The sequence below is a fragment of the Microcaecilia unicolor genome, chromosome 2, assembly GCF_901765095.1.
Source record: "Microcaecilia unicolor chromosome 2, aMicUni1.1, whole genome shotgun sequence".
NCBI lineage: Eukaryota > Metazoa > Chordata > Amphibia > Gymnophiona > Siphonopidae > Microcaecilia > Microcaecilia unicolor.
Window position 1 is genome coordinate 148,539,812 of NC_044032.1, and position 25,827 is coordinate 148,565,638.

Below are 25,827 nucleotides of genomic sequence, written 5' to 3' on the forward strand. Positions count from 1 at the left end.
TAAACTGTTAAGTAAATGTCAACAAACATTACAATACACTATTTGAGATATATGAACGTATGAGAATCATAATATTGTTAGGGAGGTAGGCAGGGCAGGGCGTTGGTGCAGTGATCTGCAATGCAGCATATCCCTAAAAGACAAGTCACACGGAGGAATATGCAAAACTGAGCACCAATATCATAATATAGACACATTAGAAATTTCACAGCAATAAGAAAAATGTATTAAAAAAGTGAATCAAAACGGTTTCTCTATATCTATTACATAAAGTAAGTTGAACCCAGAAAGAACAGACACCCTAGGAAGCGAAATTTACTATATTGAGTTAAAATTTAATGCCAAGGAGTGCAGAGTGATGCATTTGGGGTGTAGAAACCCAAAAGAGAGATACCAAATAGAAGGGGAGAGATTAGCAAGCTCAACTCAGGAGAGAGACCTTGGGGTGTTGGTGTCTGAGGATCTAAAGGTGAAGAAACAATGCAACAAGGCAATGGCCGTGGCCAGAAGGATGCTAGGCTGCATAGAGAGGGTATAACCATCAGAAGAAAGGAGGTGTCGACGCCCCTCTACACGTTGTTGGTGAGGCCCCACTTGGAGTATCGTGTTCAGTTTTGGAGGCCATATGTTGCTAAAGATGTAAAAAGACTTGAAGCGGTGCAAAGAAAAGCTACAAAAATCGTATGGGATTTGCATTGCAAACCGTATAAGTAAAGACTTGCTGACCTGAACATGTATACCCTGGAGGAAAGGAGAAACAGGGGTGACATGATACAGAAGTTCAAATATTTGAAAGGTATTAATCCACAAACGAACCTTTTCTGGAGATGGGAAGGTGGTAGAACTAGAGGACATGAATTGAGGTTGAAGGGGGGGGGGGGGGTAATGTCAGAAAGTATTTTTTCATGGAAAGGGTGGTAGATACATGGAATGCCCTTCCGCGGGAGGTGGTGGAGATGAAAACAGTAATAGAATTCAAACATGCGTAGGATAAACACAAAGGAATCCTGTTTACAAGGAATGGTTCTACGGAATCTTAGCGGAGATTGGGTGGCCACGCCGGTATTTGGAAAGTAAAACCGGTGCAGGGCAGACTTCTACGGTCTGTGCTCTGATCGTGACTGAATAGATATGGATGGGCTGGAGTGTAAATTTTAAGGGGCTTCGACGTTAGCTTCATAACTTTTAGTTTAGGAACAGTGCTGGGCAGACTTTTATGGTCTCTGCCCTGAGAAAGGCAGGGACAACTCAAACTCAGGTATAAAGTATCACATACCATGTAAAATGAGTTTATCTTGTTGGGCAGACTGGATGGACCGTTCAAATCTTTATCTGCCATCATTTACTATGTTACTATGTTATTCCAGTACTCTCCCACTTTACCAAAATCAGTCTGTCTGAAATCCAGTACTTTGAGTTTTCAGTGTCCGTACTCCACCCCTGCCCACATCAGGCAAGTTGAAATCTCCCAACAGTAGCACCTCCCCTTCTTACCAATCTTTTGAATATCTTCTAGGAGATCATTGTCCAACTTCTCCTTTTGTGTCGGAGGTCTGTAGATAACTCCCATGTGGATACAGGTTCCATCATCTTTTTCCAGGACAATCCATAAAGCTTCTTCCTTCCCCCAGTTTCCCCACACTTCAGCGGCTCCGATATCATCTCTCACATACAGCGCCACTCCTCCACCTCTTCAGCCCTCCCTACTTACCCAGAGAAATGTCCTCTTCTCTCAAACTTCTCAGAAGATTTCAACTTATCTACAACTACACCTAGATCTTTTTCTTGGGTGCTGACCCTCAAGGCGCACCACCCCAGCATAACTATGATTCAAATTACTCTTTCCAAAGTGCATCACTTTGCATTTGTCCACATTAAATTTCATCTGCCAATTGGATGCCTAGTCAATTTCCTAAGGCATATAAGTATTGCCATACTGGGAAAGACCAGCATCCTGTTTCCAACAGTGACCAATCCAGATCACAAATACCTGGCAAGATCCCAAAAATGTACAAACCATTTTATACTGCTGATCCCAGAAATAGTGGATTTTCCCCAAGTCCATTTAATAACGGTCTATGGACTTTTCCTTTAGGAAGCCGTCCAAACCTTTTTTTAAACTCCGCTAAGCTAACCGCCATTACCACATTCTCTGGCAACGAATTCCACAGTTTAATTACACGTTGAGTGAAGAAACATTTTCTCCAATTCGTTTTAAATTTACTACATTGTAGCTTCATCGCATGCCCCTAGTCCTAGTATTTTTGGAAAGCGTGGACACTTCACATCTACCCGTTCAACTCCACTCATTTTATAGACCTCTATCATATCTCTCCTCAGCCGCATTTTCTCCAAGCTGAAAATCCCTAGCCGCTTTAGCCTTTCCTCACAGGGAAGTTGTCCCATCCCCCTTATCATTTTCGTCGCCCTTCTCTGCACCTTTTCTAATTCCACTATATCTTTTTTGAGATAAGGCAACCAGAATTGAACACAATATTCGAGGTGCGGTCGCACCATGGAGCAATACAAAGGCATTATAACATCCTCATTTTTGTTTTCCATTCCTTTCCTAATATCTAACATTCTATTTGCTTTCTTAGCCGCAGGAGCACACTGAACAGAAGGTTTCAACATATCATCGACGACGACACCTAGATCCCTTTCTTCGTCCATGACTCCTAACATAGAACCTTGCATGACATAACTATAATTCGGGTTCCTCTTTCCCACATGCATCACTTTATACTTGCTCACATTAAACGTCATCAGCCATTTAGATACCCAGTCTCGTAAGATCCTCTTGTAATTTTTCACAATTCTCCTGTGATTTAACGACTTTGAATAACTTTGTGTCATCAGCAAATTTAATTACCTCACTAGTTACTCCCATCTCTAGGTCATTTATAAATATGTTAAAAAGCAGCGGTCCCAGCACAGATGCCTGGGGAACCCCACTAACTATCCTTCTCCATTGAGAATAATGACCATTTAACTCTATTCTCTGTTTTCTATCTTTTAACCAGTTTTTAATCCACAATAGAACACTACCTCCTATCCCTTGACTCTCCAATTTCCTCTGGAGTCTTTCACGAGGTACTTTGTCAAACGCTACATGTTTATTCAGCCTGCAATTTTACATAGTCCGTATGCGTTTTAACAATCTTTAATTTTTTTAGTTTAATTTCTTTTATTGATTTTTGATACAGATACAATCAAGAGCTCACAACATAACAAGTAACATTTTACAAAGTAAGGCAATAACGGAGCTCACATGTAAGAAGTAGCTATCTATATCTAAGATGAAAATTAAGAAGAAAAGAGATAGGCAGAAAAGAGAAAAAGTAGGGAAGGGGGGTGGGGGGCTGGAGAGTACAGATCAAAATACAAAACATGCATAGGCCATAAAATACATCTAGGGAAGTGCTTATCGCTGTACAATGCCGAAATATGATACAAGTGGTAGCCATTTATCCCGATATGCAGCTAAGCGAGAAGATGTCTTTGCAAGGTGTGATTCGTATTTGTAGATTTGGAGCACTAAGTTCCACCATTCCTGGTAGGTGACTTGGTGCAAGGATTTCCAATGCGAGAAAATTACCTTCAATGCTAAAGATACCATGGTGCTAACAAGAGACCCTTCACTAAGAGTCAGCAAACTTCTATAGCACTGATCCCGAAGAATCACAAATTTATAAGTGAATGAGCCAGGAAAGTGGAAGATGTCTACCAGTTGTGACCATATTTCTAGCCAGTATTTACGAAGGCACAGACAGTCAAATATAAGATGTTTTATATTACCCACTTGAGAGTGGCAAGACCAGCATACACTAGGATGAGAGGGAGAAAACATGCAACATATGTGGCGTCCAAAGAGATCTATGTATAAAGAAATACATAGACTGCATGATAGTAGAAGAGGTAGAGCATCTGAAAAGAGACTTCCAAAGCCGTTCCCACAGACTATCGGATATAGGGTGCTGTATGTCTTCCTCCCAACGTCTACGTAACCCTGTACATGCAGTGCAGGATTTGTAAATGTGGGAAGCAGCGTGACCAGTATGCTGAAGCTTCAAATTAAAATCTAGAAGCTCTGGGGTTTGGGCCAGGAACTGTGTTTGCAACCTACCGGTAAATTTCTTTTTTAACATGGAGCTAACCTGAAGCCATTGGTAAAATTGGGTGTCTGATAGTGCAAATTCTGTTTTCAGCTCTGAGAAAGTTTTCCCAAGTCTGTCCACTCATGTGGATCAGATCCTTTAAGGACCAAATTCCTATATGCTGCCATTGAGCCCACGAAACTTGCTTACTGCCAATTTTAAAATCAGGATTACTCCATATAGGGGTGAGAGGCATTGCAGACCAAGGGATATCCATCAATTTATCTAAGGATACCATTAATTTATATGCAGTGTTAATTATCGGATTAGAAACAATGCTTTTGGTAAGGCACATGCCAATTATATGGGAATGCTCCAACGGGTCGATAAGGACTTGCTCAAAGGTGAACCATCTGGGCGGGGAGGTAACATTTACAGGAGCGATCCATTCCATACCCTGCCGCATAAGGAAGGCTTTGTGATAAAGCAGGAGATCAGGAAATTTCACTCCCCCTTGCCTTTTTGGAAGCTTAAGCTTAGTCAGAGAAATTCTGGGCAACCTAAAATTCCATAAGAAGTTGGCAAGCATCTTTTCCAGACGCCTATAAAAGGCACAAGGGAAGAGAAGAGGGATCATACTCAATGTGTATGTAATTTTAGGGTCTAACATCATTTTAATAGTATCTAGTCTTCCCCACCAAGTGAGATGTAATGGGGACCAAGTCGCCAGTGAGGCCTCAATCTGTGAGATTACATTGTCTGAGTTAATTTTAATGGTGGTGTTGGTCTCTATCAAAGAAGACACCAAGATACTTTATGGAAGAGGATAACCATTTACAGGGCAGCTCTGGGACAGTGAAGGGAGTACATACGTCGTTCAAAGGCATCATTTCTGTTTTATCCCAATTAATTTTATAGCCTGAGATTGTTGAGAATCTAGATATTAGGTTAAAGAGGGTTTTCAAGAATGACTGAGGGTTGGTGAGATATAACATGATATCATCCGCATATGCTGAGAGCTTGAACTCCTCCGAGCCCATATGCACACCAGCAATGTCAACTGATTTGCGAATTGCCACTAAGAGAGGTTCAAGAGCCAGATTGAATAACAATGGGGAGATAGGACAGCCTTGCCTAGTCCCTCTATGAAGAACAAAGGAGATAGAGACTTCACCATTGGCTACTATGCGAGCCGAAGGATGGGAGTATAGCAACTAAACCATATGAACATATGGATCAGGGAAACCAAATTGCTTAAGAACAACAAACAAGTATTTCCATTCTACCCGGTCAAAGGCCTTTTCCGCATCAAGGGAAACAGACAGTATGGGGTAATCCCTTGACCGAGCAAAGTGGATCACATGACAGAGTAGTCTGGTGTTGTCAGCACCACTTCTGGACCTAACAAAACCAGCCTGGTCCCTGTGTACAAGAGACTGAATGTTTTCAATTCTACAGCATAAAATCTTTGCAGAAATTTTATAATCAGTATTTAAGAGCGAAATTGGCCTGTAGTTCTGTACAAGGGTGCTGTCTCTGTTGGGCTTGGGCAGCACTATTATGTTGGCATCCAGAAAGCATCCTGAAGAAGTAGCCTCTAACAGCGCATGAAAATAAGTCAGCAGATGAATTGATAGAGCGGAAGAAAAGTACATAAGTAATGTCACACTGGGAAAAGACCAAAGGTCCATCGAGCCCAGCATCCTGTCCACGACAGCGGCCAATCCAGGCAAAGGGCACCTGGCGAGAAAAGGCCTTATAAAATTCCGCAGGTATGCCATCGGGGCCTCGCGCTTTACCTATAGGTAGTTTATTGATTGCAGAGATTATTTCATCCCGGGAGATAGATTTGCTGAGTTGCCTGATGTACCTGTCCAACACACGTGGTAGATGTAGTGATGAAATAAAACAATGAATATCATTATCTGGAGCCACAGAGTCTGAAGAGTACAGGGACCTAAAGAAAGATTCAAAAGCCTCCAAAATTTGAGAAGAAGAAGTCAGTGATAACCCTGCAGGAGAGTTAAGCATTGCAATCCTCTGACTAGTTTTCCTGCCCTTTAGATAGGTTGCAAGCAATTTACCAGCTTTGTTTGCTTCAGAATAATATACAGCACTCTGCTTAAAGGTTATCACAGTAGATATATTTGACAACAGTGAGTTGTACTGTAGTTTAAGCGACTGAAGCTGTTGTAAAGAGGGCTTGGATGAGGAGGTGTAGAGCGACGCTTCAAGGTGATGAATTTCCTCTTCCATACCAGTAATTTTGGCAATATTGACTTTGCGGACATGAGATGAAAAGCTGATAACGTCCCCTCTAAGCCAGGACTTAAACGCCTCCCAGAGTACTATAAAAGAGGGTACAGAGTCTTTATGGTCATTAAAAAATTCAGCCATCTTTTGAGAGAGATGCTGCAGAAATGAAGCCTCCGACAACAGGGCGACATTGAGTCTCCATAAAGAAGATCTAGGCCTACTGGCTGTCCAAGCAAAGTCACAAGATATGGCAGCATGATCGGAAACTGAGATTTCACGTATTTTTGAAGCTCTCATCTGCAAATGTAGTCACCTTACTCGTCATTCTGATTTTCATATTTATAAAAATGATAAACAGTACCAGTCCCAGTAGTACGCCACTGTTCACCCTCCTCCATCGAGAGAAATGACCATTTAACCCTACACTCTGTTTTCTCTCCACTAGCCAATTCCTAATCCAAAACAGAACATTGCCTCCTCTCGTGACTCTTTAATTTTCTCAGGAATCTCTCATGAGGAACTTTGTCAAAAGCTTTCTGAAAATCTAAATATACTACATCAAGTGGCTCACTTTTATCCACATGTTTATTTATGCCTTCAAAAAAATAAAGCATATTAGTGAGCCAAGACTTCCCTTGGCTGAACCCATGCTGACTCTGTCCCATTAAATCATGTTTGTCTACATGTTCCATAATTTTATTCTTTATAATAGTTTCCACTGTTTTCCCTGGCACTGAAGTCAGGCTTAATGGTCTGTAATTTCCCAGATCACCCCTGGAACCTTTTTTAAAAATCAGTGTCACATTGTCCACTATCTTCAGGTGCTACGGATGATTTTAAGTGACAGGTTACAGATCAGTAACAACAGATCTGCAATTTCATGTTTGAATTCTTTCAGTACCCTGGGGTGTATGCCATCCGGTCCAGGTGATTTATCATTCTTTAACTAGTCAATTTGGCTCAGTATGCCTTCCAGATTTACTGAGGTTTTTCATTCCTCCACATCACCCTTAAAAACCATTTCTGGTACAGTTACATCTCTTACATCTTCTTCTGTAAAAGAAAGAAGCAAAGAATTCATTCTCTCCACTATGGCCTTGTCCTCCCCGAGTGCCCCTTTTGCTCCTTCATAATCTAACGGTGCCACAAATTCCCTCACAGGCTTTCTGCTTCTGGTGTACCTGAAAAAGATGTTGCTATGAGTTTTTCTTCATATTTTATTTTAAACTTTTTTTTAAACAGTGCTTTGCATCTAGCTTGACTCTGCTCATGTTGCTTCTTATTTTCTTCATTCGGATCTTTTTTCCATTCTTTGAAGGATGCTCTTTTGCCTCTAATAGCCTCTTTGCTTCATCTTTTAAGCACACTGGCTGCCGTTGGCTCTTCTTTCCACCTTTGTTAATACGTGGAATACATCTGTTCTGGGCTGTACAATGGTAGTTTTAAACAACACCCATGCCCGAGTTAAAGTCCTAACCTTTGCGGCCGGCCCTTTCAGCTTCTTTTTAATCATTTTCTTCAAGAGGACTCCCCTCTTGTTATCCTAATTAGAATAACTGGCTAAAGATTAAAGACTATAAATAAAGGAGTTGTGCTAGGAGTAGGAATGAAGACTAAACTAAGCCCTGCTGTGGATTCTAGAGGCTATGTTAATGAGGTAGGGCAACTGTTCATGAAGCACTTTAGAAGACCATTCCACTGATGTCAATCACCTCTAGGGTGTCTGCAGCTTTGCCTGCACAGCTCCAACACACCAGCTCTACAGCAGCAGGATAACTCTCAAGTATGTCAGATTTGAACTGTGCATCCTGCCAGAGTTGGTGTTAGACATGGCTGGGGTCCAAGGCAAAAATCTGCGAAAGGACCACAAAGTCCACTACCAGACTACACCTTCTTCAGCTTCCAGCAAGCTTGTGGCTTTCTGGCCAGGGGCCCAAGGGCAGTTGCCCCAGTGGCACTCCCCTAACACCATCCCTGGCATGTACCATCTTTATATTTTGCACAGTATAGGAGGAAATACATCTTTTTCTATTTCTCTAGTGTTGTACTACATCATTGGTTTCCAAACCTGATCCTGGAGGTACCCCAGCCAGTAAGGTTTTCAGGATATCCACAATGCTTAGTGCTTGCAAGAATCCAGTCTCCTTCCTCTTCCCACCTAGCACATCTCTCTGGATTAACAGACCCTAAGAGGAAGACCAGACCCAGTGCCATGCCTCTCTGGATGCTTCCAATGGTCAAGGAACACACAGACACTGTAATCAATTTGGTGATACTCCCCCTTGACAAAGCGTAGCGAAACAGGCATCTGTCGGGGTTTAAGAGCACACCAATATGAACAGATAAGTGTTGTGTTATTAGAAAGTAATTATGAAGCTATAATTATATGCATGTCCATGAGAAACTTGAAAAAGATATAGGTAGGTGGGGGAAGAGTCAATGATTGAAACATATACACGAGCAGAGATTCACCGTGGAGTGAAATGAAAATAGCCCTGTCACCCATATGAGACTCTACCTCACGTAGTTAATTAAGCTATCCCATTTAATAGCCTCTGCTATTTTGTTATTCCTTGGATAAGCAGCATAAAATTTGTTTTGCTCTTTTGGGATCTTGCCAGATGCTTGTAACCTGGATTGGTCACTGCTGGAGACAGGACATTGGGCTTGGATGGACCTTCAGTCTGTCCTAGTATGGTGATGCTAAGGTACTTATGCCCTCAACATGTAGCTTCTGCTAGAAGTCTGTGCACAAAATTTGCAAATTCTACAAGTTTATCACTCATAATTTAACCAATATTACATCCCTCCTCCCTGTACAGAGATACCGTCCATTCTTTTTGCAGCCCTCTCCCTGCACTTTTTTTGTTTTTATAAACAGGTCTCTCCCTACACCCACATTTATTTTTCATCCATCCCTGCACTTACCCATGAGGCAGAAGTAGGAGAAGCTGCATGGGAGTATCCCTTCGGGGCAGGAAAGAACCCCACTGCTGCTGCTCTGGGCTGGTGCCGCCACTTTTTCCAAATGGCCATTGAGTCGAGACTTCCTGTGGCAGTCTCACAAGATTATTGCTTGAAGTCTCTACGGCCATTTTGAAAAAGCAGCAACAGAAGGCAGGAACTGTGGGCTAGAGAGGCCAGTCAGAGCGTAGATTCTGCGCAACTTCTGCACTCTGCAGTCGCAAAGAATTCCGGCAGGAGTACTGTAAGAACTATGCAGTCTCAAACATGTGTTTCAGCAATGATTCCAGCATCCTATCTTGAAAGTCCTTCAGGGCTGCTCCTTCTTCGTACACTAAATTGCCCATGCCAAGGCATCCATCTTTGGCTAGAAGCACTCTCTCTAGGACCACTTTTGGCAACATATAGAATACAGCCAGTAATCTCACTGATCAAAACCTCACTTCCAGATATTCCCATTTATCTATGACCATATTCTTAATGATCTCAAGAACTGGAAACATCTTTTGAGGCCCAATGGGTACCTCTAAGTATTGGGCCCCCTTTAGTTTCTACCTTCTATATGGCTTCTTCAGTAATTCTCAACACTGTAATCACTCTACAGATGAGATCTGGGAGATCATCCTTTGCAAAGATTCTCACTTGCTCCTTCTCTATCTGATTCTTCCAGGTCATCTTATCTCCTCAGTGCTTGCAAGAATCCAGTCTCCTTCCTCTTCCCACCTAGCACATCTCTCTGGATTAACAGACCCTAAGAGGAAGACCACACCCAGTGCCCTGCCTCTCTGGATGCTTCCATTGGTCAAGAGAGCTAAATAAAAATAAACTCCTGCCCAGGAGCTTGTGGTAATGATATGGAAAGAATCTTACTCCCTGCTTCATAGCCACGTGCACCTTCAGCATACTAAGTATGAAAGTTTGTTTGCACTTCTCAGGCTCTGCTGAACTGAGAATGTATACTGTCCCAGATGCTGCATAGTGACAGTTTACGAGAGGTGATATCTCCTGCAACCAATGCAAGTAATATCTGGGGAGCTCTCAGGGCTATCCTTGCAGCAGTCCCCCACTTCTATTTCCTATCCCAGGGCCAGCCCATTCTCCTCCACCGAGATACCCTTGCACCAAGAGCCCACTACCAATGGCTGACATCTCCCTGTAGGATCAGCAGCATCTTCCACTAGGCTGGCCCCCAAGCTGCTCCCACCTGCCACCAGACTTCCCATTCCTCTCTCAGTGTGCAGGGTTTTTTGTGTTTTTTTTGTTGGGGGGGGGGGGGTTATTGGGCAGCCTGCTACAACAGTATAGGGAGCCCTTGCTTGTTGGAAACCTGCAGCTTCCTGGTTTTCCAAAGACCAATGCCTGCCCCTGAAAACCCCTGGGCCACAAGGTAGTGCCTCCATGGGACTTTTTTCCTCCTCACTGCACCAGTCTTGTCCATCTCTTCTGCTACAGACAGAGGAAATACTAAGGGCTTCTGGGCTACACCAGTCTACATATTTTATATGCACACACACACAGACATATTAATGATTAGATAGATTACATAGCTATACACATTTTGAAGTTGGGGAGTTTGCTTGGTCATCTGCTGGCAGGTGTGGATTGGTCTGACAAAAGATTTTTAAAAATATATAGCTATATCTTCAATCTCAGATATACTCAATTATGCCACATCCAAAGGTCTTGGCTGATAAATATTTAACCAATCAGTCCAGTGTACACAAATTTTAATAAGAGTTTTTATGATTACCCATAGAAGTTGCTTGCCTATCACAACTCCTAAGTGAGTTTCAATTCAACATTTGACATAGAATACAAAACTACACAAAACTGTTACATTACTATTTAATTTTAGATATACAGATAATCTTGCATATTCGTTATAGATATCCTGATCCTGAAAACCTAACAGGCTAAGTGATGTCCTAAGGGCTGATTTGATCACCACTAATTTAAGGGTCTTGTTCAACAGACGTGACATATACAGCACATTAATGTTCCACATTCATAACGAGACTAAAACAAGGGTGACATACCTTTCAGAGCAGTGGTCTTTTCCTTTTCATCTGGACCTCCTGGCTGGAGTTGTGCCATGTTCACCCTAAGCACCAACAAAATAAAAGTGAAGGAAGAAATGGGCATCAACTTTTGCAGATTGACCTAAAATCAACCAAAGACAGAAATCAGAACCTTATAACGTTATGTACCTTTTTTTTTACATACATTGCATGAAACAGTTTGTCTTATCTCTCTCAAAATTTGCTTAGCTCAGCAGCCAAGTGTAGCACTACATTTGACTCCTTGCTACTTTGAATAGCTGGATATAGGACAAATACAAGCCTGCCATCTCACCCAGGGCAACCAAAACTGGCTGATGCAGTAGAGCAAAGCCAAGACTGTATGTAGAGAATTGTAGTTTTGATCCTCCTGGCTCAGCCTGTTTAGTGTCAGGTGGCAACTCTAGACCATACACACACACATATACATACATACACACATATTCTGTCCAGGTATCTTGTGTTTGCAAATGTGTATGTGAGCCTGTTCTTGTGGATGGAGAACCCTCTCTCTGGGCATCCAACAGGTCAAATCTTTCACTCACCTGTTCAAAAAGGCATACCCCACAGTATCTGACAAATACTGAATAATGAAATATGGCATTTTAATCAGGAAACTGACAGTTTTCAAACCAGACGCATGATTACACCCTAACATTTTGTCTGAATCACCCCAACCTATTTACTGATACTTCTTTACTGTATTTGTCACTGTAATAGTGCCCCTATACTGTATTTGTTCACACCGGAGTCTGTAACCACCTCTCCAGAACAACGTAAGCCACTTTGAGCCTACTAATAAGTGGGAAAAGGTGGGATACAAATGTAACAAATAAAAAAAAATAGTCAAAAGAGTCTTATACTGACAAAACTCCTGCTCCACCCCTCCCCCTACTTCCAGCAACTGGGCAGATTTACCCTAGCTGTGATCTGGAACACAATCCTAGTCACCTCCTAACACTACGTTTCTTGTGTCAAAAGCATCTAAACTCTGCATCAAAAATGTAAAAAAAATATATATCATGGGTCAGACTGAATGAGTACAAATATTGCAAAGAACTCAACTTCCCATTAACAATTATAAATCTCCCCTCCCCACTGTATACAATTGGATCTATTTGAATCCCTAGTAGGCTGATGAAAATATTGAAGTGTAGAAGAGATAACACAGAATCCTGAGGAATACCACAAGTGAGGGGGTAGAAGGATGTTTTAACTGAATCACAGCAGACTGTGAAAGTGCGGTGAGATAAGAAAGACAAAGCAGTCTTGGAGCCAGAAATACCAATATTGGCTAAACAGCTTAAAAGGAGAGTGATCAACAAGATCAAAGGCTGCAAAGAAATCGAGAGATATCGTAAGTATAATAGGACCTTTGTCCAGAGTACTGTGCAAATCATTCAGGAGAGCAGTGACAACTGTTTCTGTGCTATGTCTTGGACGGAAACCGGACTGTCGTGGATGTAGTATTAAAGCTTTTTTGACATAATCAAGCAATTGATAAACAATATTTTAGGTTAATCTGGACAAGATAAGAAATAGGACAGTAGTTGAAGGGGCAAGAAGGACCAGGGGATTGGGGTTTTTTTTGTTTGTTTTTTTAAAGATGGGGGTGATGTTAGCTTTTTTCTAAAGAGCTGGGACCAAGACAGCCAACAGACTAGCCTATAGAAAGGGCCAAAGGTAATCACATTATGCCTCTTAACAGGCGACCTCATAAAACACACACTACATGACAACAGTGCTTTAAAGCGCTTTCCCTGAATGCTGGTATTGCTCAAGACTCTTAAGAATTGGAACAGTGAGGTCTATCTATCACTGATTGCTACTGGAGCTGTGACTGACAGACCTAGGCATGTGCGAGGTTTGCTACTTAAATGATCACTGCTGGGCTTTGTACCTATGCCCACCCATGAACCTCAGGCTCTTCCAAAAAATTAAATGATGGCTATGCCACTATTCTAAACCAGTGGTTCTCAACCCAGTCAGGTTTTTAGGATATCTAAAATGAATATTGAGAAAGACATACAACAATAAAGGCAGTACATGCAAACCTCTCTCATGCATATTCATTGTAGATATCCTATAAACTCAATTAGCTGGGTATGTCCCATGGACAGGACTGAGAACCCTTGTTCTGAACAGTTGTCATGACTGAGGGGTGGGAATGCCACTATGGGCAACAGCGAAAAACAAAGCAAGAGTTTCAGCATTTATGGGCTAGAAAAACTGAAAATGCCATTTCCCCATTCACTTTTGCTCAGGGTATTCACTTTCTGGGATCATTTCTACACTTACTCTTGAGTAAGATTTGGTGTGTTCTTATGTACTGCATCTATCAAATTCACTTTACAAAAAGATTGCATAATTATTATTCACTTACAGCCAGTAATCAAATTGCATCACAACTAGCCCTCTGGTTCATGCAGGCCCTTTTATGTGCTGCTTCACATATTTTACTTTTAAGATGTTTCAAGGCCAACTCAAACTACACCTCTAGCATTCTTTGGCACAGCCAGCACAAAGTTAATGGATCACTCCCCCAAGAGTTACTGACATCTACTTTGGCCTCCAATACCTGAAATGAAGAAATGGAATCTGAAAAAAGGTAAAAGTGATGAGGGGATGAGAAACTGAAGTTCAGCACTTACCATCTGAATTAATATACCAAAGTGATCATAAATTAAAAAGATATAAGGTACGTTTTAAAATAAAACATACAAGGCATTTTCTGGAAACAAAATTATTACAGTTACCTTGCTGTGACCAAACCTGTAAGAGGGTCTGTGGGGAGGACATACTCCCTGTACAAGGGGCCAAAGGAAGAGATGTGCAAACAGCCACGTTAAAGAACTAGTCTCCTTTTAATGCTTCTTTGAGCCTCTCTACCCAGCTTGCAATTGAAAAGGAGGAAGTGGGGGGGGGGGGGGGGGAGAGAGCCACATGCTTGAAGGACAAGGCATTTCTCAACAGAGGAAGAGAATGCATCTGGAAATGCCCACCTCCTTGAGGACACCTGTAATGAAAAGTTTGAAGGCGGGATGGATGTCACTGGCACTTACTGGTCAGCAGTGTTGTAACCTCGCATGATTTGCCAGCTCTCCTTGAACTCATTTGGATCCAAAATGGGCCCGACTTAAAAATTAGTGAAGACCACTGTGCTAAGGTGCCACATTTACACCCGCTATCAACAAATGGCGTAAAAGTTATTATGTGAATGCTGACTTACACTGGTATTCTGTAACAGAATCTGGGTGCCCAGATGCCTTCAGAGAATTGGCAGCTAACTTTTAGCACACTTTCTAGAATTGCCCCTTAATCACTTACAGTGGAAGTTCTTTTAAAGTAGAACAGTGCCACCACCCACTGGATTTATATAGCACTCTAGAAATAATGATTAATAATCAACTTATGAATCCAGCTTTTCATACATAAGCACACAACTATGGAACACACTAACCAAAGCCATGAAAACAACGTAAGACCACCTAAACTTCCGGAAATCACTAAAAACTAACCTGTTCAAAAAGGCATACCCTACCGACCCAACTTAAATGCCTGAACCCTGCAACACAACTAAACCAAAGCTCGTAATGGACATAAAATAACTCTTCCTCTCCAAGATTCCCTAATGTGTCTGTTACACATGAACCTTATTCTACCACAATATCATTCTGTATTTGTTCATGCCGGAATGGGCGAACGCCTTTACGGTACTATGTAAGCCACATTGAGCCTGCAAATAGGTGGGAAAATGTGGGATACAAATTTAACAAATAAATAAACTCTTGTGGGCCCTAAGAAAACAAGCACCTTGGGACCCATCAGTGTAAAACTACATAAACCGGGAAACTCATGGTTGTGACTGCAAAAGTAGCAGCACTATTAGATGGCTCCTGCCAACTGTATGGAATGCCCAGGGGTGGGGAGAAGAGATAACGCTGCAGGGCACCATTCAATTTACACAGCACTGAAAGCAACTCAAAGTTTGGTACCTAGACAGATACTTACTTTACCTAGCCTTAATCCTGCCCTGCCTCTCCTTTAGGTGTTTTTTTTTAAACATACTTATCAACAGTGCCTTCCATGCAGTGCGTTTCTTCTAGCAAAAAAGGTGCAGGTACTCAAATGCTAGGCCACCCTTCAGGGGTGGGGGGTGATCAATGAGGGACTCATCCCACAATAGCCATGCCCCCTGCAACCAGTCACAGAATCTATGGCAAGGCAGAATTGGTGTGTAGTCTGAGCTCTTTCATGAAAACTTGGGGTCCATGGGTCAATTTTAACAGTCAATGGAAAAGGTGCCAGTACTCTGTACCCCCTCTAAAAAAGCCCTGCTTCCATGATTTAAAAAAAAAACTTTCAAAGGCGTAGTCACGTTAACACCTAATGTAACCAAAACATCTCTTTATGTATATTTACCCATCTATTGAACTACACTACATATATCTGACCAAGTAAACTGTGATCCTCTAAAGTTCATGCTTCAAAAAAAATCGATTAACCTCTAAGATACTACTTGTTTCTAACATATTTAACTACAGAGAAAGAGACCCTCGCTTCCACGTATATTGTATTACCGGGGACCCACCCCGCCCCCTTCCTTTACGATAGGATCAGGGAGCCCCCTTCCTCCACGATAAAGACATCACGCCTTCTCTCTTACGCTCTCCCCCAATCAGCATATCTCCCCATCCACGGTGCAGCATCTTTCCCTCACTATCAAATTCTCCTCCGCCGCCGTATCCTACCTTCAAACTTGTCTTTCAAAGCACAAGTCGTAACGACAATTTATTCAGCTTGCCCACACAACCGACCCAGAAACCTGTGCTACTGCTTCCGTCTTTGGTGTCCCGCCCTCATCTGATTCACTTCCGGTTCCCTGCAGGGCAGGACGATGCAGAAGGCACGAAGTGGCGTCAGAGGGGGCGGGAGTCGGGACATTGGAGAAGGAAAGTTTGGGGATTGTGTGCGTGAGTTGTTGTTGTTGCTGCCGGTGATGTCAAACATGTGTTCGAAGGTAAGTCAGCGGGGACAGAGGTGGGGGTAAGAGAGAGAAGGAGAAATACTAAACCGGGAAAGAGGGTCGGAGGTTCAGTGGCTGTTTCCTCTGGTTGCCGTTCTTGATATATCGGAATCGGATGACTTCGATCTCGTTTCGTTCCTGTGTTGGGGTTGTTTGGAGGAGATCTTGTCTGTCCAGTAAAGGGCTTCACCAGCTTACGAAGTATCTCCTATACTTCTGCGATTGCACACAAGTTTACCTAGGTGTGCGTGGACTTGCACATGCACTATGTGATTCGACACTTAGCTACTTTAAAATTTGTAAATGCAAGACCTTTCTATGCCCTGTAGTTTTATTTAATTGTTGATGCGATTTTGAAAAATACAATTCCATTTTAATTGCTTTGTATATAATTTCATAAATCGTTTTCTGGGTGTAGACATTTTTTTAATAAAAAATATGTGGATGTATGTGCATCTGTAAGTGTATGTGCATTAAGAGACCTTTCTATAGGTGTTCCTGAGGTCTGCATTTGTATAGAGCTGTTGTATGTCTTTGTATTTTATTTTATAGAATAGGCTTGCACCCTGAGAGTACATGCACATAGTTGCTGTCACTCACCTAATCTATCTCCTGATTCAAGGAAGGTGCATTTGTGTGCTGCTAGGGATTACTGTAGGAGCTGGAGTGGAGGAGTAGCCTAATGGTTAGGGCAGTGGCTTGGGAACCAGTGGAATTAAGTTCAGTTCCCACTGCAGCTCCCTGTAATGCTGGGCAAGCCCCCTCCATTGCCCCCCCCCCCCCCCCCCCCCCCCCCGTTAAAAAATAAGAACCTGTATATATTATCCACCTAAATAAGCAAGAATCGATCCATACAATGCTTGATAGGTTAAAGCTGATACTTAAATTGAAATCTTTCCTCCAATGGTAACCAATGCAAATGGAATAACAAAGGAGTATGATCATAATTTGCTGCAAAAATAACTCTTGCTGCTGCATTCTACTCGTAATTTAGACTTGTGCAACCAATATAAATGGAGTTACAATAGTCCAGTTTTAAAAGTATCAAAACCTGAACCAACAATCTAAAAACAGACATCAAAAATTTCTGAATAATACTTAATTTGTTTAATAACAGAAAAGAATCTCTTACCACCTTATGAACCTGAGTTCCTAAAGATAACTGACTATCCACCTCAACTCCCAGAATTCTGGAAGAGGCATCCGGTTTTATTTGAAAATTATTAACTTTTAACATCATATCACTCAGAGGTAACGGTGGTCCTACCCATAAAAACTTTGTTTTCTCTTTATTAAACTTCAATTTATTTGCAGAAACCCATTAGTCGACTAAATCTAAACAACCGCAAAGAGTAGATTCATGTCCTTTGTTGCCAGTAGTGAAAGGACTGGATCTTTGAGTTTTCTAGACTTTTTGCTAATGGTTGCATCAAGATATTAAACAGTGTAGGGGGAAATGGGGAGCCCTGATGGACCCCACAAGTAGCTCATTAGGGCTCTGCCATTTCCCCATGCATTTTCACTATATATGATCTATCTATAAAACTACTGATCCATTACAAAATAGGACCCGAGATACCAAAAAAGTCCAATAGACGTAGCAAAAAAGTATGACCCACCAAATCAAAAATACTGCTTAAATCAAACCACACAATAAGGGAAGTCTGTCTTAAACTTAACATCTTCTGGGCTGTAGTAAGTAGTGACATAAGGACGGTTTCTGTGCTGAAACCCTTCCGAAAGCCAGACTGTAACTGGTGTAATATTTGAAATTTCTCCAAATAATTAACCAGTTGTTCCATGACCCAACCTTCCATCACTTTAATCAACAGAGGAACTGACATCACAGGTCTATAATTGGACAGTTTGGGTTTTTCAAAATAGGAGTAAGCACTATCTCAGACTCTGATACTGCAAGATGACCCGACCAAGGGCGTAGCCAGACCTTACGGTGGGAGGAGGCCAGAGCCCAAGGTTGGGGGCACATTTTGAATGCCACCCCCCACCCTCCCACCGCCACACTTTGCCTCACCTCCCCCCACCACCTCACGCCTCGCACCCCCCTCACCTTGCAAATACCTTTGCTGGTGGGGGTCCCCAACACTCGCCAGCTGAAGCCTTCTTCGGCGCCATCTCCAGCACAGCCACATTCCTGCCCTGCTCTTCTTGCTCCTCCTGTCCTGTGCACACTGACGCTCCTCAGTTTCACGTAAAGGAGCGTCAGCGTGCACAGGACAGGAGGAGCAAGAATAGCAGGGCAGGAACGCGGCTGCGCTGGAGATGGTGCTGAAGAAGGCTTCGGCTGGTGGGGGTCCCAGACCAGGGGCCCGGACATAATTTGTGGGGGCCCAAGCCCCGTGGCCCCCGTAGCTATGCTCCTGGACCCGATACCTGTGTTTCAGCACTAGCAGTGCCTGCAACAGGGATCAAATAGACACTGTAATGTTAATTCTGATTACTTGTGAGAGTGAACACTGGTTGAGAATCCTCAGTCCACAGAGGGATATCGGCTCCGTCAGTTTTAGAAAATCGGTGCAAATGCAAATCAAAATGCACAATGTTAATCTATTACAGCATAATTGGTGCTAAGGTGTGAGAGAGACATGGTTTTATCCAGCCTGGTGTTTTCAGTTCTCCACACCAGCTTGGGTTGGTGACCTATTGCTGGACTAACCAGCAAGGGTCCCTGAGGAGCCTTTGTGAGGAGAGGGAGTTCATCTAGTTAGCCACATTAGTGGTAGTGGCTCAGAAGTGACTGTGGCTCTGTAAATGGATGGCAGATAGCACCCCCAAGGTGCAGCTCAGTATATTCCAAGGGCATTAAGGGGCGGTCCTATTGGGGTACAAGAAGGCCCAAGGACTCTGGGTCTGCGCCCACCAAAAGTTCCCAAAGATGTTTAGTCTGGCCTCTCAGTGGTGACAGTGTTTCTTATCAACTCATACCAGTGGGTTCTAGAGGTATAAGTCAGGGTTATGCCTTGGAGTTTGCAAGACTTTTTCCCCTTGCGAATCCCTCACAAACAGGGAGGCAGTCCAGGCCACATTTTCATGCTTAGTGGACCCAGGAGCTGTGGAGTGAGTTCCCCTCCTGGAGAAGGGTGGGGTGGAGTTAGGCTGGTACTCCATTTACTTTGGGGAGCTTCTGCCCCATTCTAGACCTCAAGGGCATCAACGTGGCCTACGGTTCCCTCGTTTTCACATAGAAACCCTGTAGTCTGCCATCTCAGTGGTGAAACCAGGCAAATTTCTCATTTCCTTGGACCTCACAGAGACTTGCTTGCATAATCCCATTCTGGAATCACACAAGCACTTCCTCCAGTTCTGTGTGGGCAGCCACTTTCAATTCAGAGCAATTCTCTTTGGGCCGACCATGGCGCTTCAGACCTTCTCCAAAGCCATGGTGGTGGTGACGGTGGCTTTTCTTTGCAGACAGTAGGTTCAGGTCCACCCCAATTTGGACAGTTTAGTCATCCAAGCAAGTTTGGAACAGGAGTCCAAGGAGGCAACAACTTTGGTTATTGGGTGGAACATCTCGGATGGGTGGTGAGTTATGCTGTGAGCTAGGTGAACCAGGTCATGGAGTACCTGAGGATGGTCTTCAATACGAGCAGAGGCATGGTATTCCTCCCAAAGAGAATCTGCAAGCTTCATGCCCAGAAGGTCCCAAAAAGCACACACACAAACAGTCTGCAAGATCCAAAACAGCAGTAACTTGCATTTGTGAGCAGCCTGTGTCAGGCTGCAGCTGCTTAGGAAAGACACCTCACTGCTTGTAAGCCTTATTCTTTATGCTACACTGCATTAACCAGACAAGGAAAGCATTGGACTGTTCCTGCTGGTTTCATGTTGAGCCCCAAACACAGTTCTTGAGAGGGCAAAACATGGCCATGTTGGGCGGTTAGAGGAAAGTTATATGCTGATTTTATGTATCTGCTTTGAATACATTTTGATTTATTTTACCACGTGGGTCTGCTTTTCTTTCTGCAGCTTCAAGCCTAGAACATGAGTTTCTGTGCTCAACCAGCCCCCAGAGCATGGGCTTACTTGCAGCTTCAGGGGTCAATTTCAGTAACCATAGAAGTGAATCGCTAGCGCGGTTTGGTAAAAGAAGCTCTTAGTTTGTTCTAAGGGTTTGGTTTACTAAACCCTATATATTTTTTTCTCATTTTGCAATGACAGTCATGCTTTAACTCTTTCTTGACTGGTTTGCCTTATTGTGTTCTTTGCTGACTGAGTTCTTTGCAACAGCAAAATACCTTTTTGTTGGACCAGTGTAGGAATTTCCCAAGAATGTTATTGTATAAGACCTTTTCAGACTTCGCGGTTGCCTTTCTAGGTGCCAGTTTTTCATCCTCACTCAAAAAGCAGCAGAATTCAGTTTTAATACTTTTTGAGTTTCTGATTCTGTCTAATTTTCAGAACAGGTTTGTCAGTATGGAAAGTTCCCAGAGTAAAAGTTGTTTTCTACAGTATGCAATATCCAGATGGACTGTTAGTGAGAAGTACTAGAGGTGTCAGTGGAAGGGTGCCAGATAAGAGATTGGCATGAGGACGGGGACCCACAATAACTGCGGTGATGTGGACAGGAACAGAGCCCACTTTGAAGCCTGTTAATGAACCGGACTGTTATTTATGTTTGAGTGATGCAAAGATATTTTGATTTTTTTTTTTTTTTTTTTTTTTGGGAAAAACAAGCAAACATGCTGGCCACAACTAGCAAAATCTACATGGGGGATCCTGTACATCCTGCTACCAGCACATCTTCCAAGAAGACATCTTCTATTGCAGGAAGCACTGTGGAAGACAGGAGAGCTAGACTTAATCCTTAGATTGTTGATGACTTCTTATTCATTCACAGATTAAAAAATCATAACAGTGCTTCATAGGGCATATTTCTGCCCTCTAGGGCATACAGAACGGGTTGTATTTTGTACTCCTGGACATTTTAACAGGGTGGATTAGGATTCCTTGAAGTAGTAGAAAAATTAGCTGTTGTTGGGGTTGGAAGGGTAAAGGGTGGTGGTGAGGAAGATTATTATAGCTGCTCGCTGTTATTATTGTTTTCTATTTGTAATTTATACACAAAAGTTGCACAGCACATTGTTCGTTTTTATACTTTAATATAAAGAGTTAAATATAAAATCATAATTGTTCGAGGCTTCTGTAGATGAGGACATAGCCCATGGGTACGGGGCGGGGACAGAGACAGAACCCACGGGACAGGGACAAACTTTGTCCCTGTGTCATTCTCTATGCCAGATTGAGGAAACAATGCTTACTTTGCTTCACACCATCTTCCTCTACTGAATCAAAGGAAATTCTGCCACAAGAAGGAAAGGACCTGTTCCATTGGAACAGTGGGAACCCAATACATGGATTGTGACTTTGCTTATGTGAAAGTGATGGATTTAAATTGGATGGATTTGACAGCACTTTAAGAAAGGCTAGGTGAGATTTCAAGGTAAATTAGAGTTTCCCATCTGTGCAGACAGGATGTGGGATCCATTACAACACTTCATCTGCAAACATGCTCAGGAAGTGTGTTATAAAAATGGCAAAAAAGACTGTGACCCGTTTATAAGTCAGGCTGGGTCCCACATTTCTTTCTTTCTTCTTCACATTCTCTCCCCCCTCCCCCAATAGCCCACAGCTTCACAATTTCAACAGCAGTCAGAACAGACTTAAAGCTAGAAGGAAACAGCTAGTTCATCAGATTTCAGTGTGTGAGAATAATATATTTATCCCATACTGATAAGTCTTCAGTTCAGTTTTATTCACCACTCTATCACTTAACTTTGGCAAGTTCACTAAAGCAAAATGTTCTAGAAAAATCACTTACCCTACCCAAGAAGAATGTTTTATTCAGGAATCAGTATTGCTCAGCACACACACACCCACTCCTGTTTTTTCGTTTACAAAAAAAATAAAAGTAATCAAAATTACACTCATCTACTCTTTCGACACCAATGTCTTAGCTACACTTTCTCTTTGAACCTACTGCTTGAACTAGCAGCCAAAAAAAAAAAAAATGGCTTTTAACTGTAGCTATCTCCAGTTCACCTGATAATTGTCAAGCAAACTCTCCTGTAGGCATGCTCAGCACAAACTTTCAACCAGCCAGAACATTGACAGATTTTTAAACAGTCGCTACTATTTATTTTTGTCACTCTCCAGTCTCACTTCCTCCAAACCTCTTCTCTTTAAATTTGAACACTTCATGCTATTCCTGAATTAAGAGTTCTTCCTGCACCAGGGTCATATATAGCACTGCCTCTGTTCTGTAAAGTTATTTCAGCACAGCCAGCTTCTGTCTACTGTACGTCCATGAAGCAAACAATAGCAAGAGTGCAATGGCACTGATAGGAATGACCCATAGATAGCCCTGGTTTATTGATGGGATTTTGAAGTCAACATTTCTCAACTTATACGTCAGTATATATGGTAAACACAAAACAAAATGTAAACTAATAGAAATGGGAAACGGCCATGGAAGCACTTCATTTAAATTAAGTCCTTTTCAAGCAACAACAACATGTCGTCGTCAACATTTATCAAAATACAATTAAAATGCACCTTTTCAGCTTTTATGTAGACAAGGTATAATGGCCAGCTTAAGTTCATAAAACAGACATTTAGAAGGAAGCCAAATTTGACATTTAATAGTCATTTGTTTAGTTAATTAGAACTTCAGCAATGTGTATAGCCTACATTTCTACTGTAGTTTTGCTATCTGAATTTAATATGCATTTTGTCTTCTTTTCTAGGATGACCTGTGGATTGCTGAAAGTGATTAGGACAAATATCTTACAATTTTACCAAACAGAAATTGCCGTGGCCTTTCTCACATGAATGCATCCCATGGGAAACATGGACCACTAAGCTCAATGTGGTGAACTTGGCCAATGTGCAAAAGCGGCAAATATGCTGGGAAAGAGACAAAAATTTTAAACAGAACCTACATCTGAAGCTCCCAGAGCCCGCTTACTGTTAATAAACATGCCCTTGGAACACAGAATTTGACTGTAGATTTGGATGGAATTGAACAATGGTTTTGATACAAGTTTAAAGGATGTTCAGTTTGTACAAAATCTCCTACCAAGTTCCAGATTTGCATGCTACATCTGTCACTAACTTAGTGAGAAGACTGATCAAGAACATGGAGACTGATCAAGAACATGCTGGCTCTCCAGCTGTAGCTGCTCACCTTGGATCTTTACTAGCTTGTAGGAATCTTCTGTAATTAGCCTCAGTTTTCTTTAGCTGGTGTAATCTATATGACCTGCTTGTAGCTAGCTGGAATGGCCTGAGAGCACATGGTATTATAAGTTCATACATTTCTGACTTGGTTCTTTTTTTTGTTGTTATTCAGAATTTATTATTCCTTATTCAAAGTCATGAATGAGACCTGTTTATGTAGATGTCTACTAAAGGTGTATGAACAGTAGTTTTCTTTTTACTTGTTGACCTGTATCCTTTGGTCTCATACTTCACTACAGTTCAAAGGTTTAAGAACTTTAAAGGGCCTTATGTATGTACCACCTCCTTTGCACACCATTTTCCACAAACCCTCTTAATTTCAATTGCTTCTCCTATTATAAAGTTGTCACTACAAACAGCATCTGTTTCAGTGCCAGCATCTTTTTGTATAGGTTAAGGCTCATCTTCAGCCCTTTTCCTTGGATGAAAAATGTCTCTACAAAGCTAGTTTTTTTTGTTTTTTTTTGGGGTTGGGGGGGAGGGGTGTTATCTTACCTGAAGGAACATGGCAGCTATCTAATGTCATGTCTCTGAACCTGTGGTTGGCAGGTTCCACTCCTGCCATAGACAACTTTGCTGTTCTACCTTCAAATCTGAATAAAAATATGGTCCGTGCTTGGCTCTAGCTAGAGTGTTATGGGTTTTAGCATTGTGGATCTGTATTTGCAACCTCTGTCTACCATAGCCATTTGGATCTGGGTGTACTGTAGGAGCAGTGTGCTCAGGTCCATGAAGGGAGGGAAGTATGCGGGTGCTGAGGGTGCATCTCAGAGGAGCTTCTGTTTTAGCACACCCACTGCAAGAGATAAGAATAGACAAAAAAAAGTAGATAAATGAGGTACATATCATGTACTTCATCTTTAAAGAAAGCTGTTGCTTAAGACGAGAACAGCAGCTGTATACAGAGACAGCAAGGGTGGTCCATCCCAAAGAATCAGATTCACCACCCTAATGAATGAGATTGAAGACCAATGACAGAGATTTTCTAGCAGTGCAATGGGGCTATAAATTTGGAATGAGCTGCATGATTTGCTTTCGAAATCCCGCTGAGGCTGTAGGGCAGTAATTTGAGAACCCTGGAATATCTTGCATTTCCCCTCTCACCTGTGATGCAGCATCTCTCCCTCCATTCCCATCCTACCTTCAAAAAGGCTTTAGTGGTAGAGCTCACTGGCAGCAGCAATGCTTCACATACACCCACTCTGACCAGCCTTGGAGCCTTCCCTCTGGAAACAGGAAGTTGCAGTAAAGGGAAGGCACCAGGACCAGATCCAGGCACCATAAATAAAGCGTTGCCACTGCCAGATACTTCTAGTGCTAAACACAAATTTGAAGGGGCAGTGAGAAAGAATGAAAAATGCCAGACTGGGGGCAGGTGGTGAGTAGAGAAGGGAGAGGGGAGGTAATGCCAGGTCATGAGGGGGAGTGAAGCGAGAGGGAGAGAAGAGATGCAAGACTCACCCTCTATGCCAAGGGTCTCAAAACTATTACCCTAGAGCCTCAGCAGAGTGTGCTCCACAGGCTGCAAGGATCCTACTTTGCTGTTCTAGTGTGCAGAAGACAGGAGCCAAACAAATGAGATTTCCGCCGTGCCCCAGCTCTTTAAGTTTTGATGATGTGTTGGACAAAATATTGATGGGGCTGTGGCCCTAGTGGACAAAGAATGCAAGCCTTCAAAGCTGAAGGGGGAGGAAGTAAACAGTAGCTCTGAGGTGGGTGGTGGGAACCAGGCAAGTTATTGATGTTTTTGCATGGTGCTCAGGCTATTCTTTTAGAAGGGCTGGGGCATGGCATTGTTATCAGGTCAGATAACAGGGTTAATTATACTTTCAAAACCTTATAAAAAAATGTATTAAGTTAATCCATTAAAAAGGTATGCACTTGTTTTCCTTTCTGTTGTTTTATTTCTATTTATTGCCTTTAAATGGACTAAAATGGCAACCACATCATCCCTGTAGGTTTTGCTGTCTATTTTTATTTGCAGACCTGTTGTGTAATATCAGTTACACAATATCAATTGTACCTTTTCACTCTGGAATGGCAAATGCCATGAAGGAACATTGTAAACCACTTTGAGCCTGCAAAAAGGTGGGAAAATGTGGGATACAAATGCAGCAAATAATAAATAATAGCAGTGGTGTGCTGGTAAATTTTTAACAACAGGCTCTCT

At 42.3% G+C, this 25,827-nt stretch overlaps 1 protein-coding gene and 1 long non-coding RNA gene across 4 annotated transcripts in view; one reads left to right on the forward strand and one right to left on the reverse strand.

The window, feature by feature from the left end:
- FAM172A (family with sequence similarity 172 member A) overlaps window positions 1-16,236 on the reverse strand; it is a 636,319-nt gene extending 620,083 nt beyond the window's left edge. For 2 of the 3 annotated variants that reach the window (XM_030193389.1, XM_030193387.1), the window contains exons 1-2: window positions 16,126-16,235; window positions 11,354-11,477 (exon numbers count right to left, since the gene is read on the reverse strand). In XM_030193389.1, the coding sequence (XP_030049249.1) occupies window positions 11,354-11,459 (106 nt within the window). In that variant the 5' untranslated portion in view covers window positions 11,460-11,477; window positions 16,126-16,235. Of the gene's footprint in view, window positions 1-11,353; window positions 11,478-16,125 lie in introns of all 3 variants that reach the window. The other variant, XM_030193388.1, reaches the window with a different exon arrangement.
- Window positions 16,237-16,291: 55 nt separating this feature from the next.
- LOC115463151 lies at window positions 16,292-23,856 on the forward strand. Its single transcript, XR_003941009.1, has 2 exons — window positions 16,292-16,394; window positions 23,165-23,856. It is a non-coding gene; the product is annotated as an uncharacterized LOC115463151 (long non-coding RNA).
- The last annotated feature ends 1,971 nt before the right edge of the window (window positions 23,857-25,827 follow it).